At 43.5% G+C, this 19892-nt stretch overlaps 1 protein-coding gene across 2 annotated transcripts in view; it reads left to right on the top strand.

The window, feature by feature from the left end:
• The window catches only part of RFX4 (regulatory factor X4), an 83430-nt gene that overhangs the window by 28130 nt on the left and 35408 nt on the right, over window positions 1-19892 (top strand). For both annotated transcript variants that reach the window (XM_066589534.1, XM_066589535.1), the window contains exons 3-8: window positions 2486-2546; window positions 4840-4963; window positions 11587-11648; window positions 14615-14828; window positions 19110-19187; window positions 19286-19449. In XM_066589534.1, coding sequence (XP_066445631.1) covers window positions 2486-2546; window positions 4840-4963; window positions 11587-11648; window positions 14615-14828; window positions 19110-19187; window positions 19286-19449 — 703 coding nt within the window. The remainder of the gene's footprint in view (window positions 1-2485; window positions 2547-4839; window positions 4964-11586; window positions 11649-14614; window positions 14829-19109; window positions 19188-19285; window positions 19450-19892) is intronic.

Consider the following 19892-nt stretch of genomic DNA (forward strand, 5'->3'; position numbering starts at 1 on the left):
AGTAGGACACTCAGAAAAATGGACAGAAGGAAAATTGATGCGTTTGAACTCTGGTGCTGGAGCGGAATGCTACAGATACCTTGGACCGCCATGACAACGAACAAGGTAGTGTTAGATCGCATCAAACCGCAAATATCACTAGAGGGCAAAATCATCAAATGGCGGCTCTCTTTTCTTGGACACGTGATGTGCGCTAACTCACTGGAAACAGTACTGATGCTTGGCAAAGTCAGTGGGAAGAGAAGATCAGGATGACAAGGAACAAGATGGCAGGATACAATCAAGGCCACCACCAACATGTCAATCACCGAACTGAAAGAAGCCATGAAAGACAGAAATGCGTGGAGAACATTGATCCATAGAGTAACCGAGGGTCGGATGCGACTGAACGGATAATCGTCATCATTGTATTTATTGAATGCCAATTTGTATCCATATTCTCAACCCAATTTTGTGCTCAGACAAAAAATTGGGCCATCTGTGGCACAGAAGAGACGTCGACATTGGGAGTGAGGAATAAGCAAGAGCTGTTCAACAACCAGGTGACTAAATTCTGCTATCTGGGATCTCGAAAAGGGAAGACAGTAGTTGCAACATCCCCATTTATAGTAGGAAGCAGCAAGAAATATTGTTCTTTCATTGAGGAAACTAAAAGAACAGGAAAATCCAGGAGCAGTTTGGAAAATGTTCTAGGTCTCTTTGTACCTTGCTACCTCTTTTCTACCTAATTCCAACTGGAAAAATAGCACAGATTAAAATTATTAAAATAGCAATTGTATTAGTCATGTAGCTTACAGTTGCAAACAAAATTTAAAGGGGTTATCACCAAATCTAAAGGTATTCCCTATCTACAGAATAGAGGATAACCTTATGATTATTGAGGGTCACATCATTGAGACTGCCACCAAACCTAAGAATGGGGTCCCCTGTCACCCCTCCTCTTCACTGTGGGCTTACTGCAAACTCTAATGTGAAGTGGAGATTGAATGGAGTGGCTGTCATGCATGCACAGTGTCACTCCATTCACTTTCGATGGGACTGCCGGAGATAGCCGAGTACAAGCTCTTGGCAATTTCCGTCAGCCTTATTGAAATGAGTTAAGTGGCAGCCAACACTTCTTTCAGTCTGATATGACTGAATTGTGGGAAAAGCTGCAGTGATGAGAAGAGGGGGACATGAGACCCCCATTCTCAGGAATAGTGGAGTCTCAGCAGTGAGACTCCCACCGATCATAAACTTATTCTTTATCCTGGATTTTGGAGTTCTCCTTTAAGTGAACCCTTTGGAATTACCTAATAAAACATGGTCATAATTATATTTAAGCACAATCTACCTAATAACACAATCCGTTGTACTGTTCATGTCTTTTATTGGGGAAACTGACAAAACATCCATAGTGCAGGGAGGAAAAGTAAGTGAAACCCTGAATTAAATAACCAGTAGATCCCCCTTTTGCATCAGTCATTTTCAGCAAATATTTCCTCAACTACCCTCTCACAAACTGCAGGGAGGTGTCAATAATGTTCAGTACAATTTGTTTCCTGTAACATTAAGGCCTATTAAGGGCTAAAACCACAAGTCCCAGTAGAAGAGATGCTGGGTGATGCAACAAGACAATGACTCGAAGCACAGAAGTAAATCAACTAAAGGATAGTTGAAAAAGAAGATTTGTGTTGTGGAATGGCCAAGTCAGAGTTCTGACCTTATTCCTATGGAGATACTGTGGCATGGGCTGTGCATGCAAGGCATCCCAGAAATATTCATGAACCAATACCCATTTGTCCCCGCTTGTCTTCTGCATACAGCTGTTCCCCTGCGCCGAGTGCCCGGCTGTTATACAGCCGAGCACTCGGAGCAGAGGATGCAGAAGACAAGGGGAGTGTCCCTGCTTGTCTTCTGCATACAGCTGTTCCCCTGCTACGAGCGCCCGGCTGCTATACAGCCAAGCGTTTGGAACGGATGATTCAGAAGACAAACGGGGTATCCCCGCTTATCTTCTGCATACAGCTGTTCCCCTGCTCTGAGCGCCCGGCTGTTATACAGCCAAGCACTCGGAGCGGAGGATGCAGAAGACAAGCGGGGTGTCCCCGCTTGTCTACTGCATCCAGATGTTTTCTGCACGGAGCGCCCGGCTCTTATACAGCCGAGTGCTCCGTGCCGGGTATGGAGAACAAAGCTTGACGGCTCTGTGCTTTATACCCAATCCATTATCAGGGAGCGGGATACAGCTGAAACAATAGTATCAGCTGTATCCCGCTGTGAATCCCTGATAAGACTCATTATCGTCTTTTAGCACAGTGAAAGACGACGATGAGCGACGGCATAACGAAAACTGCAAGATGTCAGTGCAGTTACACACAACGATTATCGCTTAAAACACGGCTTTTGAGCTAATTTTGAGCGATAATCGTTGTGTCTAAATGGGCCATTACACTGATGTAAAAGTGAAATGTTAATATTATTGTGTTTCTCTTTCATTTTCTAGCAGATGAAGAGAAGGAAAACAGGGCATCAAAACCACACTCCACGCCGGCCACTCTACAATGGTATTTAGACCTTTTTTACATCTAGATCTTATCTTGTTATACATAAGACATCAATAATATAATGATATCAATATAGGCCAGACGATACCGAAAAAGCCTCTAATTGTCGAAGAGTCAATCAGTGCCCCCCCCCCTATGCCAAGTCTTATGTGATTGATGGCTAAAATGTTGGCATTGCCGTGATGTTCACCAACAAATACCGTCTCTTTATTATCTCCCAAACTGTGAACTATGACATCACTTCTCCTTGTCTCTGTTAAATCTAATTACACGCACATACCAATCACAGTCAACCCTCCGCACTTAGCAACCGGCCATCAGTATATATAAAGAAAACTGTTAAAGTTTAGGTCAATTAAAATTCCTGTCCTCAAAGAATAAATGAAGATATTCCGAGGCAAATCACAGAAATATAGAAAGACCGTATACATAGCCGGGGAGTATGTTTGATAACGGGGAATTATATTTGACCTCTATTTGTCTTACACGGATAAAAGCGAGAGAATAGAGAAAGCGAAGTGTTTTCATCATTAAAAATCCAGGTACAATAATGTTTTCTATGTTGTCAGCCTAATGAGTTTATGCGAAACGAAACGGAGCATCCATGAAATTAATGAATGGAGGAAGGTTTGCTGATTACCCGAGTGCCTTAAGGCCCCATCATTATTCCTCCACCCCATTTCCTTGTTCAAAATATTCCCCCCCCCCCCACCTTGGTCACCCCACTCATTCCTTCATAGAACGAAGGAAAGTCTAAAAATTGGTTTGGACATGAAGATTCACCCTTGAAAAAGGGAATAGAACCACCATGGGCTCCATAAGAGATGCCTCTATGTCTCTATCATAAAAAGCTCTTATATATTTACTAGCTGATATACTTGGCTTCGCCCGAGTTAATTTGGTACTCGTGTTTATTTGGTGTTCACACGGAAAATCTTATGAAGTCGTGGTTACTTTAGAGATACCGGGTAAAAAATATGTTCACCATTTTGCATGGTTCTTTGCGTTACCCAGAAAACACCACGTGGAGGTAACCATGCGACGTTTCCTTTATATAAATGACATCGGAAAGTGAGAGAATTAGATTCCGTACGTAAATTTTGGATGCTAATTCTTTTGCACTTAGAATTAAATAATCAAGTTGGGACCCCATTACTTTTCCTATTTTGGACATAATCTATGCTTGTGCCAAATTTCATGTTTTTACGACATCGGGAAGTTGGAGAATTAGTGGCAAGTCAGACAGTCAGTCAGTGAATTAGTGACGGCTTTTGTCTTTATATATATAGATCAATGCTCGTGCCAAATTTCAAATCTCTATGACATCGGGAAGTGAGAGAATTAGATTCCGTACATAAAATTTGGACGCTAATTTTTTTCACTTAGAATTAAATAATCGATTTTGGACCCATTAACTTTTCCTATTTATGACATAATCAATGCCCGTGCCAAATTTCAAGATTCTATGACACCAGGAAGTGAGAGAATTAGATTACGTACGTAAAATTTGGATGCTAATTCTTTTGCGCTTAGAATTGAATAATCGAGTTGGGACCCAATTGGTTTTCCTATTTATGACATAATCAATGCTCGTGCTAAATTTCAAGTTTCTATGACACCGGGAAGTGAGAAAATTAGATTACGTACGTAAAATTTGGACGCTAATTCTTTTGCGCTTAGAATTGAATAATCAAGTTTGGACCTATTAACTTTTACCATTTATGACATAATCAATGCCCGTGCCAAATTTCAAGTTTCTATAACACAGGGAAGGGAGAGAATTAGATTACGTACGTAAAATTTGGACGCTAATTCTTTTGCGCTTAGAATTGAATAATCGAGTTGGGACCCATTAGCTTTTCCTATTTTGGACATAATCAATGCTCGTGCCAAATTTAAAGTTTCTATGACACAGGGAAGGGAGAGAATTGGATAACGTACGTAAAATTTGGACGCTAATTCTTTTGCACTTAGAATTGAATAATCGAGTTGGGACCCATTAGCTTTTCCTATTTTGGACATAATCTATGCTCGTGCCAAATTTCATGTTTCTATAACATCGGGAAGTTGGAGAATTAGTGGCGAGTCAGTCAGTGAGTCAGTGAGGGCTTTCGTCTTTATATATATAGATGTGCCCTATAGCTTACCAATTCTATCGAGTCTTACCCAAAAGTTCTAAAAGAGACAGGTATTTTTCTTTGGCCTACAGAATGAATCAAAATGTCAAAATTACTAAATGTCTTAAGCCAAAACGCTCAAAAGTATTTTATGTGGATTTTCCATTTATTTGAAGGTTGGAAGAAAACTATGAAATTGCAGAGGGTGTCTGCATCCCTCGAAGTGCCCTCTATATGCATTACTTGGATTTCTGCGAGAAAAACGATACACAACCAGTGAACGCTGCCAGTTTTGGCAAGGTATGCTCAGTATTCACACCTGATGTCCATTGAAATTGTTCAAATGTAACTGACTCTTAGGGCCCATTCATAGGGGCCTATTTCCTGTCTGTATTTATTTCTGATTGAGTATAGACAGCACACAGACCCAATGAATTAAATTGGTGTATTCAAATATACATCTTTTATGCGGACCAATGTTGCATGTAAAATAAAAAAAAACAAAGTATGTCCTATTTTGGTCCATATAATTACACATTAGCTTCACATTAGGTCATTATTAATAAATTGGCAGGCTTCCGTTGCCCAGGACCCCCACCAGTCTGCTGTTCTCTGACCAATGTGCTCATGCGATGAGCTGTTTTCTGCAGGAAGCAGACAGCTCAATTCTCTCTGCTGTGGCCAGGCTTAGTATTGTAGGCCAAGTTCCCATTGAAATATATGAAAACTTGTCCTGCAATACCAATCTTGGCCACTGCAGTGGGAACAAAACTGTCTGCTTCCTGTGGAAATCACCTGAGTGCATGAGCACACTGGTCTGGAGAATCAGGTCAAACTCAGAAAGCAAGCATGAGTATCTGTACAAGCGAGGCCATCTCTGTAAGACCACAGTGGTAGCTGTAACAAGTAATAAACTAAGAAATTGTTTATCTCCTGAACGACATGGAACAGAAAAGGAAGAAATTTGCATATATTCATAATACTTCATAAGCGACATGTTTGACTATGATCAATGAGATAGGAATACTCCTAAAATCACAGGCCATACCACTACTGAAGTTCAATAAGTTGTGGGTGAACAGGGAGTAAGTGTTCAGTTTGCCCACAGTGCCTCCACAGGGACAATAAAGTATTACACAGGTTACAGTGCAATAGATGGGCTTCTGGAGTTATGCACAAACATGCCAGGACCTCTAAAATGAGACCTATTCTCTGCTCCGGCTAGTAGAGTCCCAAATAGGTAACCCCCAATTATTTAGTCAGAATTGAGACTAAGGCCTCAGGCAGACGAGCGTGTTTTGTGCGCACGAAAAATGAGCATTTCTAAAAGAAGCAATGTGTTTCTATAGAAACGTTCATATGCACGGAATTAGGTGCGCACCTAAGAAAGATAGAGCATGCACTATCTTCGGTGCACGACAGCAGGAATTTCCATTGACTCCTATGGGAGCTGGAGTTAATGGAAATTCCTGTGCATGGAATAGCTTCACCGCTGCTTACTGCACGACATTTAAAAGGTGCTTCTCTGTGAGAATCCCTATAGCCCCACTCACTCTTTCAAGCCCTGCCCTCTGACTCTTTGCTATGGGGATATCCCTCGGAAGTTCCCCATAGCAGGGAGCTTTAGGGGAGCTATGGCAGATTTCCTCAGAGCAGGGAGAGTGAGCGAACCTATGGGGGATTTCCCCATATCAAGGGACAGAGAGCGGTGCAATGGGGGATTAACCTTTCACTCTGCTCCGTCTCTCCGTGCTATGGGGAAACCCTCTATAGCTCCACTCACTCTCCCTGCTTTGGGAAAATCCCAAAGCGCTGCAGGGCTTCTTCTCCCTCCTCCTGTAGCAGCTGTGCTTCTCCAAGTGCAGCAGCTCCAGTGAAGGGCAATGTTTCATGCGATGTGCATATGAAACCTTACCCATTTATGAGTTTTCAACACATGCGAGCGGCACGTTTTTTTGCGCTCCTGTAGGTGAGCGAAAAACACGCTCAACTGACCGAGGCCTAAGGCAGTTGAAAACAGAGATGGGAACATAGTAACATAGTATGTAAGGCTGAAAAATGACATATGTCCATCCAGTTCAGCCTATTACCTCCCAATGTTGATCCAGAGGAAGGCAAAAAATACTCAATGAGGTAGAAGCCAATTTTCCCCATATGAGGGGAAAAAATTATTCCTGACTCCAATCTGGCAATTGGAATAATCCCCGGATCACCGAGCCTTCTGAAGTTATTAATGATTATAATACTGTATCACTCAAGAAAGACGTCCAGGCCCCTCTTGAACTCTTAAAGTTAAAGGGAATATCTCTTTAATTACTCTCATCAATAAACTGTAATTTGTTGATGAACAGGGAGTAAGAGTTCAATCTTCCCGCAGTATCTCCACAGGACAAAAAAAGCATGAAACGGTTTACAGTGAAATAAATGGGCTTCTGGTGTAATGCATAGATGTTCCAGGTCCTCCAAAGTCCAGTTCTCTGCTCTAACTAATAAAGTTCTGAATACAGAACTCCCATCTATTTACTCAAAATTCAGATTAAGATAGGTGAAAAAAAATTTTCAACTTTTTCAAAGTTCTTCAAAAATGGCATCTTTATGGTTTTGTTCTGTATGAGATTGTGTATGGTCAAGATTATCTTGAGTTTCTGCTGACTATCATGTCATTGGAAGACTTATTGAAGATATCACTCAATACGATGCTAGATTTAAAGTAATTGAAAACCCTAAATTGTGCCCAAGGGACATATTTCTGAGCACTGCAACTACAGAGTCGCATAGGGAGACCCCAGACACCTGACATACATGGGGAGCTGGGAGGGTTTAGAGCTGATGTGTCACGGCGGCACTTACCAACTCCTTCCCGGAAGGACACATGCAACCAAGGCCAAAGTATAACTGCAGGCCACCAAAGACACCCCTAGGATAGGGAATGTCAATACACAGGATAATGGGGGTTGTAGTTGTCACGGGTGACGGCATCGTTCCTTCACTCACCAGTATGACCCTCAGCGGAGAACAAATGCAGACTCAGACAGTTTCTTAGTACCACAGGTCTCTAGGAACGGTTAGAGCCTGGCAAACCTTTACATGAAAAACGTTGAACAATTATTACAAGGCAGTTCACTTATATACTTCACAGTGCAGGTAAAATATCAGTTTTCAAAATGTAGTACCTCCACACGGCTCTCACAAGCTCAAAGACGTATATGTGTGAACAGTGATTCTCTTGCAGTACCTCCACCCAGTCTGCAAGACGTATGGGTGTGTAAAAATAAAGGGTGTCGCTCTACGCGGTGATCTAGACTCAAGATGGCTGTGTAGGAAAATTAGCCGGTGAAGTAGTACCTCTGCATTGGCCTTGAAAAGAAGCAGTCACTTACAATTGCTCACTCTCTTACACTTGGGGGGCTCACTCCACTCACATCTAATTCACAGGCAGCACGGGATATCTCTCCTCTTCCTCCATCTTCACCACAAGGAAGCTGAAGGTGCTTCCATGTGGCTCTGTGTTAGGTGAAACTCAGGTAGCAAGCAAGATGGAACTCCTTTCCCACTCTCTAACACTCCTATTTATAACTTCTCTCATACCACGTGACATGACAGACTTAAAGGGGTTGTCTCGCGAAATCAAGTGGGGTTAAGCACTTCTGTATGGCCATATTAATGCACTTTGTAATATACATCGTGCATTAAATATGAGCCATACAGAAGTTATTCACTTACCTGCTCCGTTGCTAGCGTCCTCGTCTCCATGGTTCAGTCTAAATTCGCTGGCAGCTTGCTTTTTTAGACGCGCTTGCGCAGTCCGGTCTTCTCCTTTCAGCACGAGCCGCTTCAGTGTGCTCCCCGCTACAGCTCTTCTGCGCATGCGCAGACGAGCTGTCACTGCTCGGGAGCGCGCTGGAGCGGCCATTCTGTACCATCCTCTGTTAGAGGAAGGTGCAGAGCTGCCGAGCTGTCCCGAGAAGCCGCCCAGCTGTCCCGCTGTCCCGCCGTCCTGCCGCCCAGGTAAGTGATGGGCCGGGGGGGCTGCCGCTGCGCCGGGGGCGTGCTGCGCCGGGGGGGGCTGCCGCTGTGATGGGGGGGCTGCCGCTGCGATGGGGGGGCTGCCGCTGCGATGGGGGGGCTGTCGCTGCGATGGGGGGGGCTGTCGCTGCGATGGGGGGGCTGCCGCTGTGATGGGGGGGCTGCCGCTGCGATGGGGGGGGGGGCTGTCGCTGCGATGGGGGGGGCTGCCGCTGTGATGGGGGGGCTGTCGCTGCGATGGGGGGGCTGCCGCTGTGCCGGGGGGGGGCTGCGCCGGTTACCTGCTGCCTGGCGGTGGGTGACTGGTCGGCCGTGTTCACTCCAGGGGTCCGGTCGGCGGCTGCGGGGCGTCTGGTTGTCAGGGAGACACAGCTGGTAGCGTCTCGGGAGCGCGCACGTCGGGCTACAGCAAGCGACGGGAAAAGAGGCGGCGGCCATCTTGGGAAAATTTTTATAAGTTGCTGAAACGCTGGAACTGTAAGTACAAACCAGCTAGAAAAGTCATTTACAGGGGGGCTTAGTAATGTATGCTTAATTAGGGGGACTGGGCAAAAAAAAAATCCACTCCTGCCTCGAGACATCTCCTTTAATACATTTACATGCAGGCTTTTGGACTTTAGAGACGTTAACCTCTTAAGCGCTGCAGCTGTGCAACCCACATACTGTAAATGACAAGACAGCTTTACACAGTGCATCTACATAGGACAAACATGTATGACATTTATGGAGGGGAAAAGGATGATGTACTGTTCTAGATGCTGGTTGGAATTTAGTTGCTTCTGAGAAAATGCCCAGTATGTGGGAAATCACGTCTGGCCTCAGTATTTTTTTTATAATTATTCATCATTACAGTATTTTCCTATGTATATATATAGTACAGCATGAAGTGTGTCTGAAGATCGATATGCAAAACTGTCTAAAAACCTGAATTTAGTAAAAAAAATCTAAATGTGGCAAAATTCAATGGTTTCCCTCAACAGGAAACAGAGATTCTTTTGTGTCCATTTTTAACACACTGCAAAGTGTAGCACCCAAGAAAGCAAAAACTTTCACTTTCCAAGTTACAAACACTTGCTTTTCCTATTCTGTGCTGCCTTTAACTGGCCTTCAATAGCTTAACCCCCAAGCTCCGTGACTGAATATTGACTCATGCTGATTTTGGCCATCGCCTCCTTTGGAAAGGGTTAAATGAATTTGGCTATTGAGTCCAGGAATGTTAGATCAGTAGCTGGAACAGCATGGGGTGTTCTTATGGCAAGCTTCATTGAGTCCATACAAAAAAATAGCCGAAAGACAACTGCTCGGCCTGTCTGCTCATTTATCAAGGTTCTGCGCCTCCTCACAAAGTTTCTCTTTTTTTATTTTTTTTGTAATGTTTGCTGAAGTTCTGCTCCAAAAATAAAACCAATGAGAAGAGAATCCAGAAATGCTAAGGCTTAGCGCAGATGTGTAAATAAGGGCAAAGCTATTGGAAATGTGTGATCTTAAGGTGATACATTCTCCCCGTGAATGGCTTTTAATAAAATAAACCCTCGGATACAATGGATAGAGAAACATCTTGGAAATTCATCAAGTTTACACCTCCTTTTTGTGCAGATATTAACAGCTGAATGCGTTTGCGGCCATCTGTTTGGCAAATACACAAATGTTTTGTAATAAATTTTTTCAGCTTTTAGGCTTATGGATTCACACTTACATGAACTAAACTTTACTAAACCAGGAAAACATCATTTTACCAGTCATCTTCACGCCAACTATTTCTATTGAGAACATGTAAGACCCTAAAAAATGTTCAAAAAGGGGCCTGTGCTTTGGAATAATACGAAGTTTTTAACCCTACTGGGTACATCTAGCTTCATGTCCGGGGATGAAAGAAAATATTTTCTCATAGGACCTGAGGGTTGTTGGATTATCAAGTACTATGGTTTATCGGAGAGCCATCAAATGTCTAATTTACTTGAAGTTATGACATCTCCAGAAAGACAGCATTAAATATGATGATACAAAGTATGCTAACTTAGAGAAGTCCCCCTAATTGGTTCTATTTGCCCAGTCTCTTGCTTTTGACCTTGAGTGATTCCAAATTGCCCAAAATGTTTTTGCCAGGTGCCAACATTTTTGCAATTTCTGATGCCTGATTTAAGGGCATTTTGTTTGTTGATGGCACAAGCAGTGTTTTACGATCACTATAGGAGCGTTGTGCTCATTGTTGCCAATATTGGGCAGAAGACTTCACTGATCCAAGACCATTGCTCTGGCAAACATGCCAACGATTAAGCAAAAGAAACATACAAAACAAAAATTTATAAAGGAAGCAGAAAAAGGAAGGAAAAATAAGGGGAAAAGGAAGGAAGAAATGAAGGAGGAAGAGACCAGTGGATGGCAAATAAAAGTAGGGAGTCTCCAAGAGTGCTTGAAAGCCTTAGATGGAGTATGTCCTCCTTGGCAACTTTGATCCTCTGGTTTCAATACAAAATTCTGTCACAGCAATGGAAGGAAAGGAGAGATTACCTGCAGTTGTTCTTCTCTGCATCTCTCTGATCCTACGGTTCCATGACCTGTTTTTGGCCATCCAAGATGGCAGAAGCAATCTTCAGGCTACCTAAACCCCACAGTGCATTGCTAGTGTTAGACTATTTGCTCTCTGACTGGCCATAGTTGCCCATGTGATCAGTACTGACCAGAGAAGCAATACTCAGTGGCATTCGGTAATTAGAAAACTCTACAGCCATCTTGGATGACCAACAGTGGGTTTCGGATTCGAAGATTGGTAGTGTATCAGAGAACAACTACAGATTATATACCCCCTTCCACCACATATCTCGGGACAGAATGTAATGTTTAACCTGTTTTGATCACTAAAACTGACCTGCAGTATTATATTTTATATCTTGCAGATAATTAGACAGCAGTTCCCACAATTAACTACAAGGAGACTCGGGACTAGGGGACAATCAAAGTGAGTACAAAACTCCAGATTGGTATTCCAGCATTGTGTATGACTCTGAGTCAAAGGTCACTGTATACAATTTAGTAATTTTAAATTTTTGTGGGTATAAAAAAGGATGATATTTTTAATTTTCACACTCTGTGATTGTTTTTGTTGGGAAATTGCTGAATAGTGCATTAGAAATATAAGCTAAATTTTTAGATAATTCGACAACTCAAAAATTATATTTAGATGTTTCAGTTATATTTGTTTCTGGCAAAGCTGGATGGTAGCCAATATGGCTGCCATTACAGCTATCACAACTATCACATGAGCTTTCCAAGTCCCTAACAATGACTAGCTACAAGGATTTAGGGTGGCCATACATATTCAATAGCTGTTTGACTGAATGGTTATTCAGCTGAGTGCTACAGTATTCTGCCCAACATCCCAATACACATGCATGCTCCGTTCATCCAAGCATGGATGTGTTCTCAATAGGGAGAAGGGAATGAACCAATATTAGACAGCTTTGTTGGTGGCTTATCTCCCTTAAAAAGAAAGAATCAGGCATGTTAAGCCTCCAACTGATCATTTTTCCCCTTACAGTCTGCCAAACAACTTTTGTCCAAACACCTCCTAGATGGTCTGCCGTTACCACCAAAATCGGGAGGTTCAGCCAACATTAGTCTGTGTATATCCAGCTTTAGAGAAAACATTTCCCAGGCCAGCAATCGGGTTGGTGCAACCAAGAGCTCAGAGTCGTAGCTAGATTTTTCTTCACCCAAGGCAAAAATTCAGTTTGCTACTAGAGATGAGTGAGTATACTCGCTAAAGGCAATTGCTCGAGCGAGCATTGCCCTTAGCGAGTACCTGCCCACTCGAGGCAAACCTGTATCAAAACACCCTGGCCGATGCTACTTGGCACCATTTCTGGCAATGAGCACCTGAGATACATGCCCTCACAACCACCTCTAGTTACTCCCCTCTCATCATATTGTACGTGTATCACGAGGTTGTCATATATTGTGGTACATGGTGGCAGTTTTTGATCTATTTGCTATTTCAGCCTTGACTCGCATGTACCTCTGGAGCATTATTTGGGTGTCCCAGTCTGTTTCCAACACCACATCGTTCAGACTTGTGCTTGGTCTGTATGATGTGTCTACTGTGATACGCCTACATGCACTGTATCCTAATTGTATGCAGACTGGTTCTCTTTCCATTCCGTTATCTGTTGCTTTGCCCCTGATGGCATTATTGGTAGTGATACCTTCTGCCAAACCTACAGTGACCGATTTTCTTATTTTGATTTTTGGTCTGTTCTTTTAAATGCTTTCATGTAGTTTGTTTAGTTTCTGAGCTCTTTGTGGTTCATACCCTGTTTCCCTGAAAATAAGACATAGCATGATTTTCCAGAATTTTTGAGGATGCAAAATGATTTTTCAGGCTTTTTGAGGATGCTTGAAATATAAGCCCTACTCCAAAATTAAGCCCTGCTAACAGTTAATTAAAAAAGTCAATTTAAATAGTGTCCAGGCAGCTATACATGTAAAAAAGTTAAACCTTTTTGAACAAAAATTAATATAAGACACTGTCTTATTTTCAGGGAAACACGGTATATAGAACTTTCACTATGCTATATCTCAGAGTATGCGGTATAAATTCCAATGTGATTTTTTTGCACTGTATTTCCGTACTGGTGCAAGGAGCTCCGCGAAGGTCACCCACTGAATAGGAAACTCTGTTTAACGGGTTTTGTTTTAAAGGGGTTTTCTGGGACTTATTGATGACACATCTTTAGGCTGGTTTAACTCGACACCCATGCTAATTAGCTATTGGAAGAAGCTTGGATTGCTACCTTTGTCCCTAAAAAATACCAGCCAATGTAAAAGGGAGTGTGATTTAGGGGTGTGGCTTATCATGATGTGTGATATTACCTCTGTTAATCTAGTCGCCCCTGTAGTAATAGTGCCCCCTCTCAGTGAACCCTAGTGGTAATAGTGCCGCCTTTTAGCAGCTCCAGTAGTAATAGTGCATCCTTTCAATGGCTCCAGTAGTAATAGTGCCCCGTTTAGTAGTCTCAATAATACTAGCGCCCCCCTTTAGTTGCCTATTTTAGTAATAATGGCCCCTGTAGTGATAATATTCACTTTAGTAGCCCCAGACGTACTTGGACCACAACTGCAGAGTGAGTTATATCACTTGATGACATGGTTGCTGCCTGGCCACAGGTGCTCAAACCAGGTAATTAATTCTTACCGGCCATTAATATGGCCGGTAAAAAATAAATACGGTACCAGCAGCGGCACCTAGAGTAAATTAGCGGCTGGGTGACAACCCTGATAGAGGCCATGTGCTCGGGTGAGTGATGTAGGCCCCTTATTGTATACCAGGGACAGTGCCATTCAATTTGTAGTAGTGGTGCATGGTATTGCAGCTTGATCCTGTTCAATTGAGCTGCGGCAAAGGCCATGTGACCAATGTATTTGACAGACATCATAGGCTGAGGAAGAGGCTGCAGTGCTCACTAGGGTGCCCACTGCTCAGTGTCTTCACACAGCTGATCACAGGGGTGCTGGCAGGGGAGTCAGACCCCCACTAATTTGATATTGGTAACCTTAACCTAAGGATAGGTAATCCATTTCTGAGTTCTGGAAAAACCCCTTTAAGTAGAGAACAAACTTAAAAGAGTTGACAGAGATTACAAAAATCTGATTTCCTTCTCAAGAAGCAACAGCACTTTAGTGCATAAGTTCTGCGCGCCAATACAACTCATTCAAGATAATGATGCAGAAGTGCAATACCAGATGCAGCCTGTCAACAAGAGTGGCGCTGGTCTGGAATAAAGCATCCATGTTTTCCTGAGCTCCAACACCTCGCATTTATACTCAAACATATGCACTTTTTATGTCATTATGTCCCACTGCTTTTAATGCCCTCTAGGAGGACTTCTAGACTATATCACTAGATGCAATGATGTTGTCTTCCTCTAGGTATCATTATTATGGCATCGCTGTTAAAGAAAGCTCCCAATATTATGACGTTATGTACTCCAAGAAAGGAGCAGCGTGGGTGAATGAGACGGGGAAAAAAGAAGTCACCAAACAGACAGTGGCGTATTCACCACGATCCAAGCTCGGAACATTACTGCCTGAATTCCCAAATGTCAAAGATCTAAATCTGCCAGCCAGCATCCCAGAAGAAAAGGTATCTATAAAGCCAATTAGTTCCCCAGAGTCTCTTGTCTATTCATTTAGATCCATCACTAGAAATGGCAAGAGGGGAGAAAAAAAAACACAAAGCGGGCTCCTTCGATGAGTCACATCAGGGCCAAGAGAGTAGATTCCATAGAGGTATAAGGGAGTAGGGGAGCCCCCAACAGTTGAAAAAGTTTTGTGAAGTTTTTTTAGGCTGGGTTCACACAGGGCAGATTTGCTGCGGTTTTGCCGTTGCGGTTTTGCCGCAGAAGAAATGCTTCAGCAGCAAAACCGCTTCAAAGGTTAACCTTGGCTTGCAGATTTTCCTGCGGAAAAATCCGCAAGTGTTTTTTTCCGCCGCGCTTTTTTACATTTCGCAGCGTATTTTGGTGCGGATTTAGCTGCGTCCATAGAGGTCTATGGACAAAAAAGCGCTGCGGAAAAGACAGAAGGATGGACATGCTGCTTCCTTTAAAACTGCGCCACAGTTGCATTTCCGCACTGCGACTGTGTGGAAAAAATCCGCCCTGTGAGAACAGCTTTTTTCCAAAACTCATTTGTGCTGCATTGCATTGCAAACGCAGCGGTTTTGCCGCAGTGCGGATATGCAACGGCAATCCGCGGCAAAACCGCAGCAAATCCACAAGCCAAAATTAACCTTTGAAGTGGTTTTACCGCAGAAGTATTTCTTCTGCGGCAAAACCACAACGGAAAAACCGCGGCAAAACTGCAGCAAATTCGCCCTGTGTGAACCCAGCCTAAGGGTGTAAACATGTTGTGTACTCACGTGTTGTGGCTAGTCTATATAAAGTGGTAATTTTCCACCAAGAGTGAATGTTTTGCTAAACTGAGGGTGTGCAGTTACCAAGGAGGGTTAGCTGATTGCCAGGGCCATATTGGGCGGAGGCACTGCTGCGATCCACATCCACGCTGGACGACAATAGAATGAGAGGATCTGACGAGGACCATGACCATGACCATGACCAGGAACAGCCTAAGACAGTTGACAGGCCATGTATTTTTGGGACTATGACTAAGGTTCAGGCCTGCGAGTCTGAGACAGTGGAGACAAAGAGGGCCCCCAACCCTACACTATATGGAAAATGATTAAAGGCATAATCAGCATACTCATAATTAGTGAATTAGTATAGCAGCCAAAGCCTTCGAATCATGGTTGTTTTGCTCTGAATGATCTTTGTCAACGCTGAGGGTTGATGTTGACAGACAGGGAGCACCACTGAATAATACATTTTTGAAAATCTATTGCAAAAATCTATTACCGGCTCTGAGGATTCTTATTAATTAGTATATTCACTTACTCTTGGTCCTTCACTTGCACCCTCGTTATCATTGCCGGTGTGCAGAATTTATATTTGGACTTAACATGTGTAAGATATTAAGTGCCTCTCTGCTGGAGAAGAACGTCATCGTGTGGCATTAGACATTGTTTGCACTCATTGACTTTTCCTGAGTGGCCAAGTTTTACTGACATTGAGAAACTATCCCTGGTGAGGGCTGATGTAGGCCTTGGACCCCTATCAGTGTTAGCTGATTTACGTTACTGTTACGTTTGGTTAGAAACATTCCCCCATTGCTATTAGGTGGTAAGACCCTATGGAGGACTCCTCTTTCTTGAGTAACTGCATTGTTGGGTTTATAGGAAGGGGGATGGGGGCTGCTATAAACCAGTCTGGTTCTTTCGATATGGAGTGGATAAACAAAAACAGCAGGTGGAAGGGCGCAACCTTCCAAGAGGCAAAGTAGAAGCCTATCCAGCTCAATACAACTGGCCTGCCCCCACATCGGTGCGACGTTCAGGTCCTTTACCTCGAAATGCTTTTATTTGCTTGTTTCAATTTAAAAAAATTTGAAGTTGGTCAAGAATTTGCAGATTTGCTGCTAATACTTTGCCTATTCCCACCAGCTGTTTTGGTTTTGCCACTCCGTGTCATTTCAGGCCTGCCTCCAGCAAGGCATTTGTTTGGTTGTCCAGCGCCTCCGCACCTTCTTGGCCATAGCCACCTACTCTGATCTTCACCTTTATCACGTAGATGCATCAACATCCATTTGGGTTTGTTTTACCCACTTTTTTCTGCAATTCAGTTCTTTTAATAGGCCAGCTACAACGTTTCTGGGCACTCACAGCTCATCAACATACTAGACAGTCTTTGGTAGTTGTCTGTAAAATGCTTGTCTACCACAGAGGTGTCATGGGCTGGACCATGAGATTTGGCACCGATGAACTCCAGAGCCACATTTTAGATTCTTTAGTAACAAAAGTAAACTCAAATACTACTGATAAAAAGTAACAAATGTCTAGATGAACTCTTCTCACCAGAGGCTGAAGGTGTAAGGTCAGGGGAGTAACTAAAGGCTCAGGGACCCTGATGCAAAACATGAGCTGCCCCCCCCCCCCTCTATCTGTATCTGTACCCGTACCCATACCTAAACCATGCTGCACAGAGACATAACTTGAAGCTTCTGGGCCCCAATGCAAAACCTGTAACAGGGCCCCCCACTATAATGCTTTATTCATAGTACTGGGCTCTCTATATGGAGAAGAAAGGCCTTATGGGCCTCCTAAGGCTAAATCCCCTGCACCCTCTATAGTTACGCCCCTGTGTGAGGTAGACAAGTGGCAGCAAATCACTGTTGGCTACACCAGTATAGTTCAGCATTACCGGTATACTATCTCTTTGGCTATTTGGCTTGAACATCGGCCTTTCTGACACATTGCTCAATTCAGTTAACGCTCGCACAACCTCACTACAGGGAACACAACTCTCCCGAGATGGTGCACGTAATGTGCACCATACTTTTTTCTATTTTTGGTTTCCCAACTTTCACGAGATTGCCTGAGCTTGTCTCATTTACGCATCTACAATGACTTAAAACAAAAAAAAGATACACTGTCCTTCCAAAAGTAATTGAAAACCTGAGCAAGAATCAAAAGTAGCATTTATTTACTTATGTAAATACTTAAAGGGGTTGTCCCGCGAAACAAAGTTGGGGTATACACTTCTGTATGGCCATATTAATGCACTTTGTAATATACATCGTGCATTAAATATGAGCCATACAGAAGTTATTCACTTACCTGCTCCGTTGCTGGCGTCCTCGTTTCCATGGTGCCGTCTAATTTTCAGCGTCTAATCGCCCGATTAGACACGCTTGCGCAGTCCGGTCTTCTTTCTTCTGAATGGGGCCGCTCGTGCCGGAGAGCGGCTCCTCGTAGCTCCGCCCCGACACGTGTGCCGATTCCAGCCAATCAGGAGGCTGGAATCGGCAATGGACCGCACAGAAGACCTGCGGTCCACCGAGGGTGAAGATCCCGGCGGCCATCTTCGCAAGGTAAGTAAGAAGTCACCGGAGCGCGGGGATTCGGGTAAGTACTACCCGTTTTTTTTTTTAAACCCCTGCATCGGGTTTGTCTCGCGCTGAACGGGGGGGCTATTAAAAAAAAACAAAAAACGTTTCGGCGCGGGACAACCGCTTTAATGGATTCTCATTTAGCCGTAACGACATCACATACTCTCCATGGCATACTTTTTACTAACGTCTGATACACTGCAGCTGGTATTTGCCTTCATTCACCCTGCAAATGCATCGGTCCACCTACAACGGTGCATCATCAAGAAGCGTCATCATCAAACAGTTGAGCAATGGAAGAAAGTTCTATAGAGTAATGAATCAAATCAGATGGACATACCTGGGTGTGGAGGATACCGTAGGGAACGCCGTATGCCTGAGTGTGTTGTGCCAATAGTTAAGTCCGGTGGAGGTTCCATTATGGTCTGGGGATGCTTTACATGGCTGTGTTGGTTGTAGTGACAAGAACATAGACATAGAGGTGTACCCTGACATTTTAGACAATAATGGGCTGCGACAATGTGACAATACTCTGGGAATGGTCGGCCATACTTCCTACAGGCAACACACCTTGACTCAAATCCAACGCTGTTTTATCTTGACGCGAGGATATGGATGTTCCACTGCGCAGAGTCCCGACCTGAACCCTATTTAACATCTCTGGGTAGGATAGTGTAGCGTAGAGTTAAACATCACAATTCACATGTCCGATAGAAGCAGTTCTGGTCACTTATAGACCAAAGACTATATAAAGGGTGTTGAAGAGGGGACCAAACATCAGAATGTTCTATGTTGGGAGGCACCATAATAAGGGCGGGCCAATTATGATCTATATTATGGGTCCCCTCTCTTTTATATACTCCACTGTGGTTGAAGCATAATTATGTTAAGGAGAACTGTCTATTTCTTTTACATTGGACAGATTTCAACATTCATAATGATGTATCGAACTCACTGCCAAAGGATTCTGGACACTGTCATACGAGCCAACTTTGACGAGGTACAGTGGAACCAAATGCTGCCATGGTTGTATATGCGCATAGTTGTGAAGTACTATATTTACACTGACTTGTGATATCATCGCCTTTACTTTTCCAGGTTCAAAGTTTTCTTCTGCACTTTTGGCAAGGCATGCCGCCCCACATGCTGCCAGTCCTAGGCTCGTCCACGGTGGTGAACATAGTGGGAGTATGTGATTCCATACTGTATAAAGCAATCTCTGGTGTCCTAATGCCAACTGTTCTACAAGCATTGCCTGACAGGTTGGTGTGTAGTATTATTATCATCACCTTGTGCCATATACAGTATATCCTGTGGGTGGATAGAACATCCTGTGACATTCAGATCCTGAGAAGGATCACTGCAAATGACTATTGGAGTGAGTGGAGATAATACAGCCAACCATATCAGTCATGGTAATAATGGCAGCAGCAGGAGAAGAGTGGGCTGATCTTGTGGGGGGCAGTGACTTGTCTACTCAATAGCCATAACGCACTCAAAATAGTCAATGGGAAGTGACCAACCAGATTACCTTAACCCCAGATTACTCCTTAACCTCTTCACGCCCCAGGGCATACATTTATATTCTGGACTAGTGTGGTTTGCATGGAGAGGGATTGGCAGCCAATCCCTAGCCGTACACAGTGGATACCAGCTGTCTTTGACAGATGACACCTGCCCACAGCAGCCACAATCAGCGTTCAGA

The sequence above is a fragment of the Eleutherodactylus coqui genome, chromosome 2 (genome assembly GCF_035609145.1).
Source record: "Eleutherodactylus coqui strain aEleCoq1 chromosome 2, aEleCoq1.hap1, whole genome shotgun sequence".
Classification (NCBI taxonomy): Eukaryota; Metazoa; Chordata; class Amphibia; order Anura; family Eleutherodactylidae; genus Eleutherodactylus; species Eleutherodactylus coqui.